We start from the raw sequence: 24,262 nt of genomic DNA on the forward strand, positions 1-24,262 counted from the left end.
CAGAAAAATGTGTGAGCCTCTAGTAGAGGTGGCGACATTTGCAACTCACTGCTTTGCAGAGAGCCAAAGTGGTTGTGTTCTTTAGTTCATAATGTGATTATAGTGCAGGAGCTGTGGCACTTTGACACTGGCAACGCCCGCCCATGAATCCTTCATCCAATAGATTTGAAATTCCATTCAAGTAATTATCCAATGACAGTTTTACTCCTGTAAGTTGACTATATGTTTGCCTAGGCTACTTCGTCCGTTTTGACTGATTGATTGTCCATTTGAAGACAGACTGCAGATCAGTCAGTGTGCTGCAGTTTTCTGTCCTCTAATTGAGATGCCTGTTTCAAGATCACAGTGACTGACAAAGTCTTTGTTGGTTTAAATGTAGGACTAATGGATATGTTTAACTTAGATATCTTCCCTCAAAGGGAATAGAACAAGCATGCTGCAAATATCCCGGGTGTTGTGAATTTATCAGCGTTTTTTTCATCTGGATTATTGCGCGCAATTGTCGGTTATCGCGCAGATTGCGCGCAGACGCACCAGCCGCTTTGAGTCAGCCGCTCAGACGCCCCCCTCCCCTCCTTGACAGCAACGGCCATCTGCCGCCTCTTTTTCAGTTTCAAACCCAGCAGATTATTTACCACAGACTTCTAGCTTCACTTGACACAACAGAAAAAGCGTCTCAGAGAGCAGCTGCGCAGAAAAGCAGCAGGAATCAGCCCGCTGTCCGCATATTGCGCTCAGCCAACGGGAGCCGCGGTCGCTTACATGCAACCCGTCTGCGGAGACAGACTACAGGCTCATAAAGACGAAGCGGATTTGAATTAAGCACCGGATAACAGACAGCAACTGTGCATCTTTCGGTGAGGGAGGGAGGGGGAGAGGGAGGCAACTGTTTTGTATCTTGGAAGCCCTGGGTTAGGAGAGGGGGAGGAGGAGCGGAGAATGAGCTATTCTTGTACCAGCAGAGGCAACAGCCAGGACCCGTCAACCGCTAAGAAGCCTGCCGGTAATAATCCGGGCAGAGACACCGCAGGCACGAACAGCAGCAGTAACGGCAGCCCGAAGCAAACGGCGGCGATGAAAGTGAAGAAAGGCTGCAACTCGACCGACGTGGGGGTCCCGGTGACCACGGAGGAGGACCTGCTCGGCAGCGCGGTGATCACTCCGGAGGATGTTCTGGGTTTGCAGAAGATCACAGAGAGTAAGTTCACTGCTGCTGTGTCAGTTGCTGAGTGACACAAAGAAGGACAAAGGTGTTGAAGTGTTACAGCTCCTGTATGAGTCATGTATCACGTCATTACTGTGTCCCCTTATTTATGTAATCCACATAGGCCCTATTGAAACACATGGTAATGCATCACGGGAGCCCCCCTCTCTGGTAAATATTAACCTGTCTGCAGATGTGCATTAAACCTCCTCTGGTGACCTGTCAGCCTGGCAGTGCTGAGTGTAGAGGTTAAGTTTAGTGCTCAATCATGGAGGTGAGTGATGCTTGAAGAGGAGCTTTAAAACATCATGTGTGCAGTTTGAATAAGTGCAACCAAGCTGGGAAGACAGAGCGGTGAAGGAGTCCCAGTGCCAATGCAGATGACAGTTAACTGCTGAACATGCATGGCTTGCATTTTATCCTTTTAAGTGACACCATGCTGACACTTCAGGATGATTTTATTAGACTAGAAAGGTGCAGAGTGTGATGCCGGGATGACAGAGGGGTCATCCTCCAAAGCAGCTTGCATGTTTCCTTTGCATGAGTTCACATTTAGTTCAGTGCTGAAGTTTTCAGCTGAGCATAGAATTAAAACACCCAGGTGTCATGTTTGTTTGTGTTTGTAATATCACATTTTTGTTTGTGTATGTTTTTAACAGATATCTAGATGACAGATGAATACCTCTTCTCTATAAGTGGACCTGTTCTTAAATTGAGCTAGAATTTGCAGTTTAATTCTGCAGTCAGGTAGCTTTGGATTTACAATAATCTTATCAGGAATGTTGTACACACCATCAGGAGAGTAAGAGTGCTGTTGTATCAGAGCTTTTAACTTAAGTGTAAAGTAGGGGAGCACAGGGTTGGGTGTCCCCCTTTTTTCTTTGATTTGAATCCCTCAAAAACTATATCCTTGATAGACCAAATCACATTGCTTATTTGGGTAGAAAAGCATCATGTCACGTACATGAAATGGAATATCGCCGAGCAAGAGCTGCCCCAATGAGTTAGTTTTTAGCCACAAAAGGCTCACCAAAAAAAGAATCAATATGTTGCAGCCCCGCCGACAGCAGCACATCACAGCTTCCATGCTGGTAGACCTTGTTTATCAAAGATGCTAGCAAAGCAACAAAGTACATAAAATGAGCACAGCAGAAATATCAGATACGTTGGACCAAGTTATTTAACTGTATATCTTTAAACATCACAGTTAGAGCTTAAAATGACAACAGTAATCAACTGGTTTGCGGATTTTATGTATCTTCACAACTGTATTCAACTGCCACTTGTCTATCCAGAAGTGATTGTTATTGTTAGTGTGACATCATGATGATTTCGGTCCATGGAAGCCTAAAAGTGGAAGCATAAAGTGTCAGGTAGAAATGGAGTGACCTTACTCTCCTGTTTAAAAGATACGGACTGTCAATATGTTTTGTGCACTTTTAACTACCATCCCATGTGGGATTGGTTGTAACACAAAGTAAGGCTGGGGGTCCCTATGTCGAAATAAAAAACATGGAAGCAATCTTATAAATGAATTTTAAGAGTTAAATTTAATGTAAACTTTCTGTTGAGATGCATCGACCTAACCAGCTGCGTCAAGAGAACATAAGCAGGGAAAATCATCCTTGTAAGTGCATTTTTCATCCTTAAATAGCAAAACAAAGAACAAAACATGTGACAACCAGTCCTAAAGAGAATGTGACTATAAACTAACAATCACATGTTGTAGCATAGCTAAGAAAAAAACAATCTAAACTGTAGCTCTCCTTTCATACGTTTAATGACAACAGGGTTTAATGATTAAAACATCTGCCACCACAATATAATTTTCTATATTTGGAGCTGGACTGCTCAGTATGTGTGCTATCGATACTGTTCAGTCACCATCTTGTAACGCAGAGAGTACTCTGAGCGCACACGGAGCAGCAGAACAACGGGTACAGTAAGAGCGAAACCTTATCATTCATTATGCTGGGTCTAAAAATTTGCTGCCACTCACAAACAGCTGCTCCTCTTATCTATCAGAGTGATCAGCTCTGATCGGACTGAGTGATTAATTATCCTGCAACTCAAAACTCTTCAAACTACTGCTGAGGAAAAAACAGAAGAGTTCTGCCTATGCTGCGTTCAGGGACCTGCAAAAACTCTATATGTGACCTCTTACCCCAACTTTCAGCACCAACATTTATTAACAGCGCCTCCCTAGGGAGCCAGGTCTAATCAATGTTACAATCAACCCGTTCTCCCCTGTAATTTAAGTACAAGTGGTAATGCTGCAATGTCAAAATACTCCATTACAAGTACAAATATTTTGCATTCAAAATTAATTCAATTCAGTTAAAATGAAAGGTAAAAGTACAGAAGTATTATCAGCAAACATATGTAAAGTGTAAAGTGTAAAGTATTTGTTATGCAGATAAACAACCCCTGTGATTGTTATATATTATATTATTCCATTATTGTTACTGACAAATTAATGTTTAAGTAGTATTTTATTGTTGCAATTCGTCGAGCAGGAGCTAATTTAAGTGCATTATATAGTGTTGTTAGGTAGTTTAATCTGTAACATTGTGTCATATTGCAATAGCCAATCATGTATTTTGTTCTGTGAAATCGTAATCACAAACTAACGTAGTGTTTAGGCTCCATGTGTACAAGCCTTAAACACAAGTGGAGCTGCTTATTCACTGATGAACAAACCAATTTAACATGTATTTTCATGGTTAAGGGCCTTTTCTGCCATTTGAGACATTTTTATTGCCACACTTAGTGTTGAAAAAGCTTCAAATAGCTCATTTTTATTACATATTCATCGTGTTCCAATAAAAAAAGCTGCTGATTACTTATTAATGCAATTTTTAATCATGTCACACCTCTAAATCTCAAACAAGCCTCTTATAGAGAAACACAGGGAGCGATAGCAGCCAAGTATCTCCTCTGTACACAGCAACACCTACACCCATCTCCAACTCAGGTCTTAAACCAGTAGTTAGCTAACAGGTGGCCAGCAGGGCATTGGACTATTTAAAGGCCAGTGTAATACCTTACTTACACAACACGGTTACATTAGCCGTTACGATACATACTGAGTGTGATAACATGCAAACACTGTCGGATTTCCTGCTTTTTATAACAGTGTGGGTGTTTAAACTCAGCAGCACACATTCTTATTTACTTCCACATGTACTGATGATCTTTTAACTCTCTTGAAACTGTTCCTGCAGCAAACATACCTTCACTAAACTCATATTTTTTCATCATATTATTTCTCGTTGCCTTGTTTTTATTACTTTTTCATGTAGGTAATACAGGAAGTTTATATGGTGATGAGTTAAGAGACTTCCCTCATCCAGTCCAACATAATCACAGATTACTAGAGGAAGAGCTCCGGGGACATCCTTTGGCTCAGCTTGTGTTTTCCTTCTTTTGCTGATGGTCCCTGTAAAGTTGGTAGTTTCTTTAAAGGAGCGGTGTGTGAGATTTAATGGCATCTAATGTTGAGGATTGCAGGCTGCAACCAGCTGACACTTCTTCTATTTGCCAAGCGTACACTCCCGATTAAGATTCATTCAGTGTTCATTGTTCTGGAGGTTTTTACTGGGAGCCGAATTATCCGCTGAGGACTCCTCCTCTCCAAAACAAACTGATCTGGTGAATTAAACTGGTAGAAACACTGAATAAAGCAGTTTCACATAAAAAAACCTGTGTTTTTACAACACAGAGGGGCTTCTAACTGTGGTGGCAAATACAGAAATGTAAATTTTACCTCTATCCGCAAATGGCAGCTCCTGCGATTTTGGCCATATTATGATTTCAATAATATTTCGATTAACTGTGCAGCCCTACCTTTAGCTGCAGCTGTATTTTGTGACATTTAACACACGTGTCTATCTTTGTGTTTTTATCTCTACATCTGTTGCTTGCAGTCCTCATGAGTGAGTCTATGCAGGGGATTGTTGTCCAGCTGCACAGCAAACGAGTGACGGCAACATCGTATTTTTTCTGTCTCCCACGCTGGACCCTGTTATGGTCTTGGAAACTCTCACTTGCCTATATCGCAGCATCATCGCTGGAGGCAAGAGAAGGCATATGTGAATCACCACAGCAACGTGGATACACGCTTGAATCACTACGGCAACGTGAAGCATCTCCCCGTGGTTACAGCCAGCGGAGCGTGCGTCTCTGCTCTCCCACACACTTCCTCCTCTACTTTCCTCCCTTTCTTTCTTCTCCTCTGCGCCCCTGTTTAACAGCGTGCTGTCACTTATTGGATTACGTAGACGGAAACAGACATATGTACACACTTGCACTTGCTTGACATTGTTTGTAGCGTTCAATCAAAGCAGGAAACAACCTGAAGAAGCCACCGAAGCCCTTCTGTTGTTTTGTGACGCGTCTGTTTTTTTCCTGCTGCTGCACATTCTCAAGTGGCTGAAATTGACTCTCGAGATACAAATGGCAAAACTCAGCACAGCTCAGCCAGACTTGACAACAGTCCTGAGTCAAACTCTCTGCTGCTTGAAGCTGCCTGGAGCTTCACTTTCTGTCAGACAAATCCTCAGAAAAGTGACTTTTAAATATAGTTGTCACTAATCATTTTCTGCTCCATCCGTCTGGTAATCAAAGCAGGCAGCTGAGATTGATTAAGATTTGCATAGACAGAACAGGCTCTCTGCTCAGTTGACTGATCTGATCCAAACTTATGTTCTTAACTGAATCTTAATCTGTCGAGTCAGTGAACCCATCACGAACCTCGGAGCTGTAAGAAAGGCTCCCCTGCAGACGCTTGTTTCTTTTAGTTAGTTACTGAGTTATTTTCAGTGTGATTATTTTTTCAGATAAAATTAAATTGTTTTGTTTAGAGCTGAAATGATAAATTGATTCATCGATCAGTTGACTAATTATTTTGATAACTGATTTATTATTTAGCAAGCAAAAACTGTGAAAAAAAGCCAAAAGTTTCATCATTCCAGCTTCTTAAATGAGAGAGTTTGATGCTATTTTAAAATCATATATCATTGAATTTAAATGACCTTGGATTATAGATTTTTGGTCAAAACAAAACCATTTAAGACATAACCTTTAGCTATGCAGTGTCTCATAGACTAAACGATACATGTATTTTAAAATATTATCTGCAAGGGAAGACCTCTGGCTCACCTGGTTAAGCGTGTGCCCCATGTGGGCTGAGTCCTCCGCCAGAGCCGCAGTTAAATTCCAGCCTGCGACCCCACACTGCATGTCATCCACTGACATTTCTCTTTCATCTGTCCTATCAATAAAAGGCAAAACTTTGAAGATTGTCTGCAGAATTATTGTTATGCTATGTTCCAGTCAAGGTCAGGATTTCCAGCTTCACCTCTAAGTGTTCCAGATGCATGATGCCAGTCGTAAACTGACTGTAACAAGCTCGTGTTTCTTTGGCAAGTGTATCCAAAACTGAACTCTCAGTCGTGCGGCCTTCTTGCATATGTGAACGATCGTGACCAGCTACCTAATATATACAACATATTCTCAGCATCAATATACAAGCAGAACAAGTTTTACTATATGATAGTAGGTTATATACTTATGTTGCCTTTTAGCTGGTGGTTTACCATTTACATTTTGCGCGTCCATGGGTGCTGCTATTGTTGTGCGATGTCAAACAACTGCTTCTTCATGAAGTCCAGGTATAAATTTGTCCTGAATTTACAAGTATGAACTCCAACTTGAAGTGGCTTTCCATGTACTGAGTTCCGAGTTGTCTGGAACTCAGCACTAGTTGCAGTCCTAATTTTGTTTATAAAATGTCAGAAACTGTGAAAAATGCCTATCACTGTTTCCCAAAACTCACTGTACTGTTTTCAAAAATGCTAATTATGTCTTGAATATATATATTCAATTACACAATATAAAACAGACAGAGAAAATCTCACATTTAAAAAAATGGAACCAGCAAATGTTTGGCAGTTTTACTTGATAAACAACTTCAGTAATCAAGCTGCTGTTGATTAATGCAACTGAGTCTTTGAGGCTGATATTTACTCTGATTGAAGTGCTGATGTTAGAGAAAAGCATAACATCAGATGTAGAGCTGCAACGATTAGCCGATTAATCGCTCATTAGAATTGATTTTTAAAGCAAAAATGTCAAATATTCTCTGGCTCCAGCTTTGTGGGGGTTATCCTGCTTGTTAGTGTCTTTCATTATAGTAAATTTAGTATTTGGGGGTTTTAAATTGTTGCTCAGACAAGACTTAAGAATGCATTGAAACAGCAATTGACAGATTCTTCAGCAGCCCTCCTCAGATTTAATTGATGAATTGTCTTGATATAGGAAAATACTGATTGACTGATGTATTATCTTCTATATCTTGGACACTTTGTGGTGCATCACCATACTTGTACCTCAGCCAATTCTAATGTACAGGAAAATCAATCAGGTTTTTAAACATGTTCTGGTTATCTGAGTACTTTTATTTAATTTCCAGTTAGTTTCAACAAGTTTAACTTATAGAGTGTAAAGCATCGTCTTTGTTGCTATGGTTACTAGGAGCCTACAGGGTAGAAGCATCAGATTTGCAGCAGTCTTATTTAGTCCCAATATTTTAACACCTGCAAGCCAATCAGAAGTAAATATATTCTGTAGCCACAGTATGTGGCTGCATTTGGAAGTGCTCATCCCGAGTGCCAGAGCGCACCCTGGCACAAACTGGACCATTTGTAAATTCGGAGCGCTGTAGTGCACTGTTCGGTTGCTCAGAACACCACACTCTCGGAGTATCAGAGTGTACTTTGGACACTGTGTCTGAGGAGACGAAGCAGGGTGAATGTCTCAGAAATAGAAATAGAGCTCAAACAACAGCCTGTTATTTTAGTATAGAGCATCACATTTAATTTACGAACGCACCCTAGGTTTTAACAGGGGTTTGACCATTGCATTATTTTTTAGAAATGTAGTCGGTGTTGAGCTACATTCAGTCTCTGAGAAGTCTAAGAACAATCACCAAGCAACAAAAGAACACTCTCGCTGTCAGTCATACTTATAAACATCACTGATGTAGTTTCACAGCCTTAAATTACATTTCCTGAGTATCTTTAAAAGGATTCACAGTGGCGAGACTTTGTGTCAGCTGAGCGACAGAAGCACTTTCACAAACTCGACTGTGCGTGAACCGGCCTGTGGACCTGCGAGGCCCTTGGTGTGAAAGAAAAATAACCAAGTGATGATCTGTGGAAATAAATTCAGTTTCACAACCTACGAGGCCCAGAGCTCAAATAACCCACTTAGGCCAGCAGTCCTGTCAGCTTGTACTCTTTTATCAGCGTGCTGGTGCACATCTGATGCAGTTAAATGCTCCGTACTGTGAAGTTAAATGAGGTAGCAGGTGATGAAACCAGGTCAACTTCATTTGCTTATCAGCATCATTATAAGATGACACTGATGGGTCATATAATTAGGGAAGGCCCAACACATATTGTCTACAACTCAGAGATTTTCAGAGACCCTCTCTCATCCTCCCACTGGTCTTCTTTCCACTGTCCCTTATTTTAAAACCATCACCATTTTCACCACAGCACTGTTGCCATGACGCTGAGGTCACCGGCAAGCAAATTCAGGTCAGTAAGACAGGGAGGAGATGTGTTGCTCCTGTACACCTGCATGCAATCAAACTTTATCACAGTTTATTGTGCTTAGGAGAGGAAATTGTTAAATGTCAAGTGTTTCATTTTCAGCTGAATTTGAGCAAATAAACAAACAAAAAAAACAAGTTCTGTTACTGAAAACACTTTCCTATAAACTGAATATCTAAATGTACACAAAAATCCAGTAATTTAGTACACTTATTTGCACGCTGAGCGACCATGCATCTTTTAAACTTATCAAAGTGTAGTCAGCAACATTAAGTTGATGTGCTTGCTCGGCAGTTCGTCTTGTGGTCGGATTATCTTGCTGGCTTGTCAGTCTCCTCCACGTCTGTGGTCTGTGACAAAAGTGGAAGTAAAATAACTGTTTATTAGATCTGATAAATGTCAGAAGGCAAGGGTGTTTAGAAAACTGCAGCCTGAAAAAGCTAACGTCATCGTGCATAAACATGCGTTCATATGCAATGAAACCTGTGCATACAATATATGGGCGTGTTGGCACTCCATAGGCGCACATAATTTTAATAAAAGTGTTATCTGGTCTCTCAGTCCAGGTTTAGTTACAACTCTGGACTAATGCAAGATGGAAAGCAACGGATTGACATTGACTATTGATGAAATACTGAATTTAAATGTTTAAAACTGTTTTGAAGGAGGGAGGATTGCAGTAGGGGCACTGGGGTGTCAGATAGGACTGTGTTCACAATTTGCAATGCCACCCACTACAAAATGAAGAATGCCTGAAAGTCTGCATGTCCACATCTCCACCCACACCAAATAAAGTGCAGCCAGAGAAACCAAAACCAATATGTTTCCAAAACCACTGATGAATATAAACAAGAAGGGTTCAGTGCAGATGTGTTGAGCGACTACTAGAATCATCATGCTGGTGTGATTGTACGCATCAAAGTGTTCAATTGAGCATTTATGTCATGCTTTAGAGGAGATTTCAAAATACTGAGATATGTATCACAATATAGCCCAAAAATATCATGATATTTGCGTAATTTGTCTCCCAGCTGTACTTTCAAGTCATGAGTGTGCATTTTAAACATGAATAAAAATCCCCTCTCAGTTGTTTTTGCCAAGGCATCGGGTGTTGACTTGAGACTAATGATCTTTGAGCACAGCCTTGCTAAAAAATGCATGATTTTTGTAAAAGCAAGACTGAAGGCATTTGCACACCCAGCCTGTATTTTTTTGTATTTGTTTTTTGAATCCCTCATTTGATAAAAATCGTTGCCCGCAGAAACCACTAGGTCGATGACTTATTGTTCTATTAATTACGAAAATTTGCGATATAGGCAAAATGAAAAGACACATTTACTCCCTTCCTTCTCTCCACTGGAGGTACCTCCCTGGCTGTCACCACTTCTGGCCATGTTTTCCATTTGGCACTGCAGCTACTTGAAGGGCCCGAGCTGTCCTCCCTCTGTGTCTCCTGTCTGTTTGCGGTCCTCAGCCTCTATTAAATCCTCTTTCTTGTCATCATCTTCCGCCTAAATATTATTATCTGGTCTGTTGAAAGTAAGCTATCGGAGTTCCTCACTGCTTTTTGATCAAACAATGCAGAAAATCAAACCTGTTGAAAACTAATGGTGATGAAAGTTACTGAGTTTGTGTGTAGACACGATTGACACAACATGAGGTCTTATTTATTTTTAAACATGCAACAATTTCAGACAAAAAATATGGATTTGGTGTCCAAAGACCCTGAGAGTATACAGTCATGCTGGCAGCTCTGTGAGGCTGAACTCAGGCACAGCGGTGGTTTGAGCTCAATCCAATCAACATCATGCTAACATGCTAACGTTTAGCATTAGATGTTCACCATCTTAATTCAGTGTGATAGCATGTTAACATTTGCCATTTAAACAGCTAGATGATTTCTGCATTACAGTTCTCTTTTTGTTCAGTTTCAAAATTCATAGTGACTGACAATGCATATTTTAAAAAAATAAAATGATGACATGGTATTTTAGAACAGCTTCCTCTGGGTGAACTGCTTCCTCTAATTTGGCATATTTCATGCTCAGGAAACCACCATGTAGGGAGTTTCATTTAAGAAGCAATGTAGCAACCCCAGTTTCATCCCAGTCTCCTTTCCTCTTGCTGCTTTAACGCTGCCTCCTCCCTCCAGTGACTTGCTGGATTTGCCTTCATACAATGAACTAAACTGGATTAGTCCATGTGAGCTGTGTTGGGCCTAATTGCCCTCCGCCTTCCGCTGAACTGGTACCGACACAGACCAAAGTTGCGCTGTATTCATGTCATATTTTTATCATTCTGTTATACTGTAATGCCCTTCAGGTATCAGCAGGTGGAGGCTGCGTTTTTCGTATTGGGCAGAGCTCAGCCAATGCTCAATTTTCTTGTTTTGTTTTGTTTTGTTTTTGTAGAAGTTGTGTCAGTGTAAACACTTACGAAATCCTTTTTTTAACAGTAAAAACTTAAATAAAATTGACTACAACAGAAATATGTTTCACTTGAATATTAAAAAATTATAAAACATAGTTAGATGGAATCAAATATACATAAAAATGCAGCCAACAAAACATAATGTCCTGCTAAAACCCGTTCAGTCTAAGTCGAGATCAGCCAAAAAAATATCAGCACAGTGATATGTTGGTAACTCTATTTGCCTGTTTTTGATCAATCTAAAAATTGCACAGTAAAATATGCGTGTGGATGTCTCAAACAGCCTCCTGTGTTTAGTTTATACACTGTTATGCTTATAATACTTTATCATTTTGAAACATTTGAAATACTGACTAGATGGATGCATATTTTTTGTTGTTTTTCCCTGAGAATTTTTACAACAGCTTGTTTATATTAAACGTAAGGGTGAATATATTTTCTAACAGTGCACATACACTGGTCTTCTGCTTTCTTGTCTTGACCCTGTGTTTCATACAGTGTATTTACAGGAGCATCCTAGTTGTCACGTTGCACTGAGAACTACGTGTGTGTGTGTGAGTGTGTGTGTGTGTGTGTTTGTCCACATGTGAAGCTCTTGTACCTGACCTGGTACTTACAGCACCGACTGCCACTGTGAGGTGAGCAAGGGGGCAGGAGACAAAATGTGTGGTTTCCATGCCAACAGGACAGAGGACCAGCAGTATACATTAGGCTGGGTTGTATATGCTAGAGAAGAATTCACTGAGCTGAAGGGGAAGCTTATAGCTCATGTGGGATAAATGGAGTTGTTCATGCCACGCCATGCAACGCTGGCAAAATGAACCTACAGCTGAAACAAACCTGAGAGTGAGAACTGAAACACAATCGCACAACGGGCCTCATGCCAGAGCGTTGTCACATTCTTACATTAAATCTTACTTGCTTGTAGCATTCGCCAAACTCTCTTAAGTGCTCAAACTTGTCACAAATTGCCACCTGTTCATGAGTTTTTAGCTTTAGCATATGCTGATACCAATTAACTTGTTATATTAGGCTACCAGTTCTGCTTTATATGTGGACACGTTTCATTCACAGCTAGACTGAGAGTCTACAGACATGTTAGCAGCTCGGTTAGGCTGCACTCAGGCATAGAGGTTAGGCCATCTTATTTTTACATGGATTAGTGTATAATGAAGTATAAGGTGCAATCCCAACATGCAGTGTCCTCACATGAAGACGTAGGGTTGCAGGAGGATTTAAATTGACTGAAAGTTGTCTTTACTTTCATTTTAAAAACCCACAATATAAATAAAACTTCCATGACTTGCTTTAAAATCAATGCATCACATTTTCATACAGTCAGGTTAAGGTAAATGTGTATCCTACTTGCAGGGAGGTGGCAACTTGTAACTGTGGAGACTTGCAGTGAGGATGGACCCACCCACCTGCAGCTCAAGTGGGACAGACTGAACTAGATCCCATTATCAATGTCAGCTGTAATTGTCGCCGGCATGCGTGTTGCATTTATAAGCCTTTAATATGGTTTCATGAGCCAGTGGTCTTAAAACCTCATACTACAAGGTTCCTAAGATGTGTCGCGTCCCAGCGTTATCTGGGTGAACTGCTAAAACGAGCTCAGAGCTGTTTATTTTGACTGAATCTAGGTCATGTGGTGCAGTATGTGTTGAACTGTGGACCTTGTGTGGTCGGTTTAGCCAGTAAATTGGTGATTTCTGTCATGTCTGTGGTGAGCAGACAGAAAGGATAAAAAAAAGCGTTGAGGCGTCATTGCTTTGTCATTAATATACTTTCTAAAATTGTAATCCTTAAGATCTCAGGGCAGGTTGATCAGGTTACTGGTGGTAACAGAGTTATTACAGCAGCAAATAGGGCTGTGAAAATGTTCAAACCAATTTCATATTAAGCCAAACGCCGGATCAATATACTGAATTTTACCATGTGTCACACTTGACTCAGCAGCCGCTCCTGACGTCTGCCTATCGTGCATTGGAGCTCTCTGTCCACATTGAACCTATTATATATGCACTTCTGTTACTTGGTGTAAACAAACCACGTAAATGTTAGCTGAGCACTTGAAATCAGACTTGAGTTGTAACCAATTGAAAGATGCATGAGTAGCCCACTTGCTATCTTCGTACATTAGTAATATTACTTTGTAAAACAGAAAAAACACGCTTTATATTCTTATATATCCTGGAAGTGACATATAATACAGCCAACAGCAAGTATGTTATGAGTGATGGTCATTTACATGTAGCTCACCAGAAACATTGAGCACCCACAGCTGCCACAGTATTTACGTTTTTGTATTTAAATAAGAAGGAATTGTGTAGATAATTACTCATTTCAACTTCATGAATCAGCCGTTCCTTGTCCATTGCGGAGCTTACAAGACAGGGGACAGGAATAAATAGGAACAAATAAATAGAAATACATAGAAACTGCCTCTTTCATCAGCTTCAAATCCAAAATGTTGTCATATTGGTTGTATTGTCGTATTGGTTTTAGTTTTCTTAAGAGACTATCTCTACCATGTCTCCTCTCATCACACCAAAAAACGCATGAACGCTCTAGTAAACAAACACAACTTGTGCCTCTCAACTCCTCCCACCTCAACTGAAATTTTGTCTCCTTCATGTTGCCACGCTCGGCTCAGCAGCATATTGCGCACAACCTGTCAGACACAAGTGGCTCCTTAGTCTGTTTATAAACATGATATTATGTTAATCACGTTGTCATATTACTTATACCAATGCAATACAAGTTGGATTTAGTGCCCTGACACCATAGGCACAGGTTGCGGATATAGGCTAGTTTTTAATTTGGCGGAATTTGTCATAATGACACTCAGCAAGCTTGCATAAAATCAAACTAGTTTAAGCTTGTACACTAGACCGGATACAAATTTGTAGATCAGGGGATATGAAAGGAATGTCCCGCCCTACACTCCTTATGATTGGCTAGTACTTGTTGCCTTTGTTGGTTGGATTGGTAAGGTTTAGACAAGAGCAATGGGATTGGTTAGGGCTGTCCTAGGATTACCAAAGTCGCGGAATGGACTGATAAAACTGGATATCAACCCAACTGTCGCAGCAAACTCTTGAGCAGCTTCTTCGTAAGAAATAATATAGAAGAGCAACTGATGTATCAGTGTACAATGTAACCAAACTAACCTGTGTTGTTTAAATAAAGAAGCAAATCAGCAATCAGTTTTTTCCCCTTCATGCCACGAGCAGTCATGATCTGATTCCATGCTGCAAAACTACACCAAAAAAAGCCATGTCTTGTTTTGTAGACACATTATAGAGAAACGTGGTGATCTGCAACATGGGTGATAATGCTTTTGCTTTTCCTGTAACTGCTCCACAATAAAGCCACTACAAAGTTTTTGCAGACCTGGGAGAAGACAGGTGTGTCTGATCATAAACTTGACTGTAAAAGATTTCAAAATTATTAATTTTACCCAACTGTGTGCAGGATTTTTGGTTCTTTCCAAGGGCACATCTGTGAAACACTGAAGAAATTTTACTCCTTACTTACAGAATAGATTTTACTACACCCGTCAGAGGTGACATGCACATACTGTATGAGATGTTACTATAAGTGAAAGGTGTCTGCCGGTGAATACATTTGTCCAATGATGAGGACATGAAGTCTAAAGTCGTTGCAGGATTTATAGTTGAGACCTGCTGATGTTAAAGTTTGGAGAAGTGGTTTGCAGACGAGCTTCCTGTTTCCAGCAGCGTCTGACCACTGCAGAGTCACTGTAACACTCACAGCTCAGCTTTGACTGTTTACAGTGTGCTGCATCATTCAGCTTTGACTGTTTACAGTCTGCTGCATCATTCAGCTTTGACTTTGATGGCCAGACACCTCACTGCACACTTCGAATTCTCAAGGGTTGTCTTTTGTTTGTATCGGCCCTCTAAACACACACACAGACAGAGACACACACACACACACAGACAGACAGAGACACACACAAAGCCTGTCTGGAGGTGTTTACTATCACAGCCCAGAAGGAGAGCTGACAGTAATAAACTGGAGTATGTTTGTGGCTTCATTAGCCTCTAGCAGCAAGTTACACTCCTTCTGTGCGTGTGTTTGTGTGTGTGTGGGTTTGTGTGTGTGACCTGAGGTAACAGACTGCTTGTAGCTTATTACAAACACCTCAGGTTTTTTGAGACGCAGTGAGAGCACACACAAATGGACGACGAACTCTCATTCAAACTCAATGTCCTCATGGGACTTCATTAGGAGGCTCAAAGGCAACTATTAGCACTCGGTTAGAGAAGGGACAAGGACACCACCAGCTGTGTCACAGTCTTTTATACACGTGCACACGTACACACACACTAATGCAGAACTGTTATCAGTGCTCCCATTCCATGCAGCCATAGATGATGTATGTTATTAATTAAAAAGATGTGGCTGCTGAGGGTGTTGGTTTCATGTGTGTGTGTGTGGAGGCTGTGAGAATCTTCAGGTGTTGTGCAGCAGTGTGTTCAGTGCTGTACGCAGAGCTGATGTGTTCAGAAGAGCCGACCTCAGCATTCAGACTGACAGAAGAGCAAAGGCATCAGAGCGTCACGAAGAATCAGATCAGCCCTGTCAGGAACACTCACCTCGTACAGTAAACGCAGTCGACAGTGTGCTGTGACTTGGGGTTAGGGATGCACCGTCTGACTTTTTCAGTCTTGATACCAATACCTAGACTTTGGGTATCAGTCGATATAAATAGCCAAGTACCAATCTGATACCAGTGTTTAATTAATAAGCTGTATGCTTCACTCTCATGGATAGATTACTGGATGGGTCGTCCAGGCACAGGCCCAGTGGCCTTAATTGTCAGGAGCCTCCCCGGTCACCTGCAAAATGTCACTCAAATTAACAAGTACGTAAAGTGACAAAAAATGACCACAAAGAGATGCTAAAAACTGCAAAGAGACACAAAATAACCACAAAGACAAAGTCTGTTTGATTAGGATGTATTTATAAATATGTAATTGTGTGATTTTATCATTCTTTTTATTCACATTGGAGCCGTCATTTTATGTAGTTTGTAATGTAATTGTTTGTGTGATGTCTAGTGATGATGACTGAGATCTCACTGATGTCAGCGATGGTTTACAAGTACATCATGTGATGACTTAATGATGCCGGTGCTATGAATAGCCACAGTTATTATTTAATGAATCAGCAGTTATTTTCAAGTCAAGCGGCCGAAATGAGCTCTGTAGGGTGGCTGGGCTCAGCCTTAGAGATAGGGTAAGGAGCTCAAACTTCCAGAGGGAGCTCAGAGTAGAGCCGCTGCTCCTTTGCGGCGAAAGGGGTCAGTTGAGGTGGTTCAGGCATCTGAGCAGGATGGCTCCTGGGTGCCTCCCATTAGAGGTATTCTGGGCACGTCCCACTGGTGGGAGGCTCTTGGGCAGACCCAGAACACGCTGGAGGGATTACGTATCTCACCTGGCCTGGGAACGTCTCAGGTTCCCTCAGGAGGAGCTGGAAAGCATTGCTGGTGAGAGGGACGCTGCTTTGCTTGGCCTGCTGCCCCCGTGACCCGGCCTTGGAAAAGCAGATGAAAATGGATGGATGGAAGCAACATAACATTCAGACTCATCATTTAACATTACAGCTAACTCACCGTGGCATTAATAGCAGGGTGGTGCTCCTTCAAGTGTCTCTTCAGGTTGGTCGTATTCTTTTCACCTAATTTGTAGCCACAGGGCGTCTCTATGTCTACGTATGTATGTCCATAGATCAATTATTTTTGTTCCGACCAACCCCTTTTTTGCATTGAAGCCATTATGTTGCTTTCATTAACTCGCTGCTGGTTTGGGATTCTGGGAATCTGCACACATCCCTCACGTACAAGTGGGCAAAATACGCAGTTTGACTGTCCGATAGCCCACCACTTACATTTAGGCACCTCAACGAGAACAAAACATACATTTCATCACAGTTTTTAATCATCAAACACCTGTTTTTAGCTCGTCAACGTCTTATTTTAGTGAAACAAAAGGTTGTTGATGACCATTTTAGTCACTGCCTCAAGTGAAACTTCATTGTTTTTACAAATGTATTTAAAAGTTAGATACTGACTCAATCAATCTAGCAAAAACTGCATTAGATTTACAGTTGGGAGCTGATGGCAGCATCTGGAAATGTCATGTTGTCATGTGTTTTGGTGGGAAACTGTCAATGTGTCATACAGACAGCTGGTGGGTTGATTGGCCAGTCGGAGCTGTCGTCATCAGCGATTAAATTATCCTGATAGACGTCTCCACTAGTTTTTTAGCAGACAGATGTGGCCATCTTACTGTCAGCAGATTCAGTGGACGCACTGTGTGTCATCATCTAATCACACACATTTACTGACCGTCATTCCAAATGTATCTGTAATTTCTCCATGTGAGCTTTGTGGCTGTTGGTGTGAGGCGAGAAAGGGAGCAGGCCTCAGTGGAGATGATGATGGAGAAATGTTGCAGTTACACCTGCTGGCCTGCGGTATCATCGGATCAGGCAGGAAGCAGGAAGTGTGTGTTCTGCTGGGGAACCCTAATAAGCATTGACACTGCCTGGTGAGGGCAGGAAGGATTAGAGGAATAAAAATAACTCGCTTCTCGTTTTTACTGGGCGCTTGTGTGTGTGTGCATGTGTGCGTGCCTGTGTTGTCCAACAGTATTTGTGAGGAAATGGCTCCTTGAACACAGTCTTACATTAAGATTCATGTCAAAAATTCACATCAAATGGTCACAGAGAGCTTTTTAATACATGAGTCAGCTGTCAAAAGGTGAAGTGATTTAAAAACGAAGAAACGACTGAAGTAATAAGATTATTTGAATGTGTTGTTCATTGCTGCAGGGCTGTTTTAGTTGTAATTATGTGAATGTTTGAGTGTATGTTTCAGCCACCTTAAGACGATTTATTTTCTTATTTCAGTTTGTTCATGCAGAGGATTGAATGCAAAGCAGCTCTTGAGATGACAACTTTCTCACTGCGGTGCAACTAGTGTTTGTTTGGAGAATTAATTCTCTTTGTTTGCAGCGGATTAGTTTTGCTTTTCTTTATGTCAAACCAACATTTTAACCAATATTTTATTTCAGTCGTAATTTCAGTGATCTAATAGCTCTGCTCAATATGTTTATTAATAAAGACAGTAAACATATTGAAAAGCTGGCAAATATATGGGAGCAAATGCAAGACTTAAGTATTTCAATTTTGCCAGCCACTGAAATTTTAAGACCACTGAATTCTTGGCATTGAAATATTTTGCTTTGAAAACCATTTATCTTATTTTTATTTGCTCTGAATTCACCTGTTTGAAATTGCAATATGACATTTCTTGATTTGTAATTTCAAGAAATTGTTTTTTTAATTTTTTTAATTGTATGAAAGCTCAAATGTCTGCCCTAACCTGTGTAGCCCAGATTTTGCTCTTGGAATTTTTTGGGGGTTAAAATTTTTGGATCTGAATTTGACCAGTCAAATTTGAGCAACCTGAATTTATCTTTTTGATATTCTGCACCTTGAATTTTTTGATCTGAATTAATGAACACTGAAAAAACCATGTATTGGGGGTGTTGGTGGCTTAGTGGATAGAGCAGGCACCCCATGTATAAGGCTGTTGCCGCAGCGGCACGGGTTCGACTCCAGCCTGTGGCCCTTTGCTGCATGTCACTCCCTCTCTCTCCCTCTTTCACACTTGACTGTCCTATCAATTAAAGGCTAAAATACCCCAAAGTATATCTTAAATCTTTTTTTTATATTATATAGCGAACTCAGTACAAATAAATTTAGATACATGGTTTTCAGAGTTAACTATTTCAAAGCTATGATTTCAGTGGTGTTTAAAACTCAATATTAAGTATTTAAAGGGTTTAAATTCAAACAAGACAGTGAAGTTATCTGATTGGCGATACCTTAGAAATATAAACATGTTTTAAATATTTTTGCATTCAACAAAATATGCAAACTGCTCAGTGCATCAGTGGTACAATAACCAACTTTGCCAAAGATAAAATATAACCTCAAGTTTGCTAACTGAGATCAGGAAACATCTGGTCAAAGAATAAGTAAAGAAATATCTCTGCTTTCGATGCCGACTGTCTCTCAGCTATTGAGGTCAGCCTTACTGCTTCTCACTTAAACATTGCCTAGGAAATGAATGTGCTTTGTATGTTATTACAAAAAAGTGCGTGCGTTGTATTTGTGTCTAAACTGTAATTCTCTCTCCTCTGTCTCTCTCTCTGTCTCTGTCAGATTATCTGTGCAGCCCGGACGAGAACATTTACAACATTGACTTCACCAGGTTCAAGATCAGAGACATGGAGACGTCCACAGTGCTGTTTGAAATCACCAAACCTCCATCCACAGGCGAGTCAATGAGCAATTTCTTTTACTTCACTTTTATTTACCTTGAGAATACATGGAGTAAACAAACATTATAAAGCAGCTTCATACATGTAGGCCAAACAAATGCAGATTTTTTCAGTAACCCGGCACTTATTTCAGTCTTCTGGGTTGTTTAATATTGTGTTTGTTGTACCATGTTTGTTTTCAGTCAACCACAGACAAGCCAAGAAATCTCTAAAAATTATTTATTTCATTTTATTCTGTTTATGTTCCACACAAACTGATCCTCACCTTAGACAAATCAGGGGAGAAGAGGGACATTGACCCTAACGCAGGCCGATTTGTCCGTTACCAGTTTACCCCTGCTTTTCTCCGACTGCGGCAAGTTGGAGCCACGTAAGTGAGAACATGTGTGAAACTTTATTTACAAAGATGTGTGTCTCTCTGTTTCTTCTCTCTGTCTGTGATTTCTCTGCCTCACTCACCTTTTCTGTCTGTCTGTCTGTCTGTATGTCTGTCTCTATGTCTTTGACCCTCCAGCGTTGAGTTCACAGTTGGAGAAATGCCAATTGAAAACTTCAGGATGATCGAGAGACATTATTTCAGAGAGAAGTTGCTGAAGAGTTTTGACTTTGAGTTCGGCTTCTGCATGCCCAGCAGCAAGAACACCTGTGAACACATCTATGAATTCCCACCTCTCTCTGAAGAAATCAGTAAGTCTATTTTTTGCTTTGTAACTGATTTGGTAGGATTCTTGAATATCAAGATAGATGTTTTCTGTTGATTGAATTATTTATTTCCTCAGATTGTTTTGTTTGAAAGGTTTTTAGAGTCCTAAAGTGGTGTAAGTGTCCAATATTTCACAAGGAGCAGTACTTAGAGGCTATAGCCATGCTAGCAGCTCTGTGGCGCTGAACTCAGGCATGCTAACATGGTGATGATAAGCAGATTGCCATGAATCTGAGTCAGAGCCCAAATGCAGAGGCTGGACAGGCAAGTAGGTGAAAAACAAGTCTTTTATATGGAGGATATCCTGGAAAGGTAAGATGGAGGTTGGCAGGGATCTTGGCAGAGGTAAGGTCTCTGAGGGGAATGGCTTGGCAGATGGTATCCAGGATTGCGAGCTGGCTGGCGGGCTTGGCAAACTGGCGAGGCATGTAAGCAGGCAGGTAGTCCGGGACATAAGGAGAGCAAGTGTAAGACCTTTCAGCAAGCAGGTAGGCAAACAAACTGACAGAGACAGGCAAGTTGAACTACTGTGTTGAAGGAGCTGGGAGCATTGCACACATTGTGTTTCCATCGAGCAGTACGGTACACTTCAGTTTGGTACGCATTTTTTCCGTTTCCACTGTGAAAAGTTGTACGTCAAGTGTGTGTGTGTGTACGCTAGGGTCTGGGTACCATGTCTGAAAAGGTTCCAAAGGTACTATACCGAAAGTGTTAGGTGGAAACAGGGCTTATAGCTCAACAGTCGAGCAGTGACTAGCTGCTCGTGCAGAACACTTGTAAAATAGAGGAGATGGCTTGATGGCAGAGAGAGAGGGGAAGGGAACGAGCAATCAGACAAAACTTAAGTGCACTAAGCACACCTAACTCAAACAAAAGGCTGAAATAAAATTCGCCTCACATGCAGCGGCAGGTGTCACAGGCAGGAGTCACAAAGGAGGGGTTGTGACACACTTAAGCGTGTTAGCCTGCAAACATTTCCTAAAAAGCACTAAAAACAAAGTAAAGCTGAAGCGAAAAGAAAAGTCATTCGTTTTGCAGGTATTTTATCTTAACTCAGAGTGCTGGACAAAGGGAAACTTTGACCTGATGTTGGCGCAATATGAAACACTGCAAGATAAAGAAAGTGATTAGATGAGTATCCGTGCCAGATTTCATTGCAGTGCATCCTAAAATTGTTGAGAAATTTCACTCAGTACCACAGATGTCAACCTCATGCTGGTGCTAGATCACCAGAGTCAGTAGGATTTATTGTCTAAGGATAATCAGTGTTTTTTTTTTCCAGAACTAGGTCAATTTTTTTTAGCTTTTACAACGCGAGTAAAGGCATCAACCAATCACGTCACACCTATACAATATGGAGGCTCCACAGTCCAAACCAAGATGGCAAACTTTATTACTCCTTTCAACCCTAACAAAGACTGCATGTAGCCTGCCAGAGCCATTCTTTCACTTCTTACCTTTCACAATAAAAGCCCAAGACATATTCACTGCATTACCATTTACCAGAGGGAACTCAAATTCACTTAGAGCATTTCACTGAAAGGAAACTTAATAAAATAGCCTACAATAGCTCAGGCTGTGCAACAACTTACCTCAGACAGACTGCCAGACGCTGCTCTGGGTCAATAGGATCCAGGTATTTGTCGCAAAGTGTTGCAAGCTGTTGCAAATATACATTGCTGCCTGTATGAATAGTTCTGATTCGAAATATTTGCAAGTTTGTAAATGCATTAAATCATGTTCTCACCCCCTCAGATTTATCTTGAGATCCCTTGGGAGGGTCACTACTCCTAGGTTGGGAACCAGTCCTCTAACAGCAGTGATGTTTTTGTGTCTGCTCCCAGTCAGAGAGATGGTCCTGCACCCGTACGAGACGCAGTCCGACAGCTTCTACTTTGTGGACAATAAGCTGGTCATGCACAACAAGGCGGACTACTCATACAACGGCGGGACATAGAGAGGACGCGCTGACACGAGAGACAGGTGGATGTACGGACTGACCAGAGGGAGGATCAGAGTGCGCTGGTGGAATTAACATCGTGTCAATCCAGTCGTCCCTCTCTCTTTTCATTTCTCTCCTTCTCTATCTCTACGCCATCCAGAGAACGCCCATACAGATGTGTCAGTTTCAATCTGTGTGTGTGTGTCTGTGTGTGTGTGAGCACGTGTAAGTTTGGCAAACGCACGCAAACGCACACACAGTTCGCAGCTCAGTGTGGCGTCATTGTAACAAAGCGTTTTTGTAACATGATAAACCAGCAGGTAAACAACTTTTTAGGAAATATGAGATGGTTTTTCGCTCTCTAGCCACGTCATGAAGAGGAAACTCTTGATAGAAATTATTTTTTTCATTCCTGTACATGTTAGGGTTAGGAACAAATATTGTATCTAAAAACGTGTGTTTTTAGGACTTGAATAACAGTTTTTGGGGAAATGATTTCTCAGATTCAGTGTGTGTGTGTGTGTGTGTGTGTGTGTGTGTGTGTGTACTTTGTGTGACTGTGTGTCCATAAGTATGTCAGTTTTTCAGGCATGATGACTGGTCTGGTAAAAATAAATTAACTTAAATGTCAATAATGTGGTCATCTGGTTTGCAAAGGTCAAATAGATTTCCAAAACACATTAGCACATTTTCTACACGTTGAGCTGTGGTTAGTTCATCAGACCTGTTTTCTGTTTCCTTCTCCTGTTATTCCTTATTTATTTCTGGAGTCGTGTGACCTGTGTTAACCCTAGGGCGTATGTCTTTATTGTATTTGCTCGAAGCACAACATCTTTACAGAGCCCACCATCAGTCAAATTGTAAAGATGAGCTGATCTGATATGACCATAACCGTACTTTGTCATTTGGGTACTAGTTGGACTTGCAGCCTCATATTGTTTTGTTTAGGTGATACAAAGGTTGTTAAGTTGTGTGTCTGAGTTTTGCTGTTTGGAAACTCCTATTAAGAGAGAAAGGGAAAACTTGCATTTGTAAATGCGGATATTTTTACAGTCAGAATTGTGTTGCAAAAAGCAGAAAGATTTGGGGTAATGTAGCAGAAATCACCCTTAAATCTTGTATATTTTTTTGTTCTGTGTGCTATCTGTTTCTGTGTCAGTGCTCGTCATGACTCTTATGTCCTTTTGATTATCTCATTTCTGCCTCGTACATTTCTGTCTCATTGTTTTCAGACACATTCCAGTGAGTTAGGACCTGAGTGTGTTGATCTCTTTTTATTTGAGGGGATTCATCATACAGAGAATCAGTAACTGAACTGACTCGGTATGCCTCTAAATCGTAATATGCACACTTCTCGCTGACTCAAATACAGTAGTTCTCATTTTTTTCTGCAAATCTGCACATACTGTTTGATTTGATGCACTTAAAAGTCAGTTTAGTGATTCTGCTTAAATTGCAGTAAACTCTGGTCATCTGTGAAAATGTGCAGTCAGTTTAAAAGAAATTACTCAAATGCACCTGTTGTGTGATCAAATCAGTGCAAAAAAAGGGTGGAAAATTATTCGGATTGTCATTGGCTCAATGTGATTAAAATCTGGTGGACTGTTTTTTTTGGGCCTTGTTAGTGACAGGGAATAAAGTAGCAAATGTGCTTAGGACGGGGCTCCAATTGGACTCTGATTGTTAATCAGAGATAAAACCGATTGACTTGAATGTTTAGTTTTAAATAAAAAAAGAACCACAGATATGTAGAACAGATTTATTTATAACTGATTGTGACTCGTGAACAAATTATTTTGAACTGATGTAAAGTTTTTGAAATGTCGATGTGACTGAACAAAAGTTAAATCAATAAAGATTTATGGGACATTTTGAAATATCACAGTGTGTTGACTGTTAATATCGTGGGTGTCAGCCATAGACTGTACATAAAGATAGACAATACGTCTCCACTTCCTTCCAAAGTTGAAGCCAAAATATCACAGA

General features: G+C 40.8%; 1 protein-coding gene across 1 annotated transcript; it reads left to right on the plus strand.

Moving 5' to 3' along the window:
* The first annotated feature begins 819 nt into the window (after positions 1-819).
* unc119a2 (unc-119 lipid binding chaperone a2) lies at positions 820-24,146 on the plus strand. The gene is made up of 5 exons (XM_033640069.2): positions 820-1,198; positions 19,513-19,626; positions 19,902-20,001; positions 20,146-20,318; positions 22,179-24,146. Exons 1-5 carry the CDS (start codon positions 940-942, stop codon positions 22,289-22,291), a joined length of 759 nt encoding a protein of 252 aa, XP_033495960.1. The 5' UTR covers positions 820-939; the 3' UTR covers positions 22,292-24,146.
* The last annotated feature ends 116 nt before the right edge of the window (positions 24,147-24,262 follow it).

This window comes from Epinephelus lanceolatus, chromosome 11 (assembly GCF_041903045.1).
Source record: "Epinephelus lanceolatus isolate andai-2023 chromosome 11, ASM4190304v1, whole genome shotgun sequence".
Lineage (NCBI taxonomy): Eukaryota > Metazoa > Chordata > Actinopteri > Perciformes > Serranidae > Epinephelus > Epinephelus lanceolatus.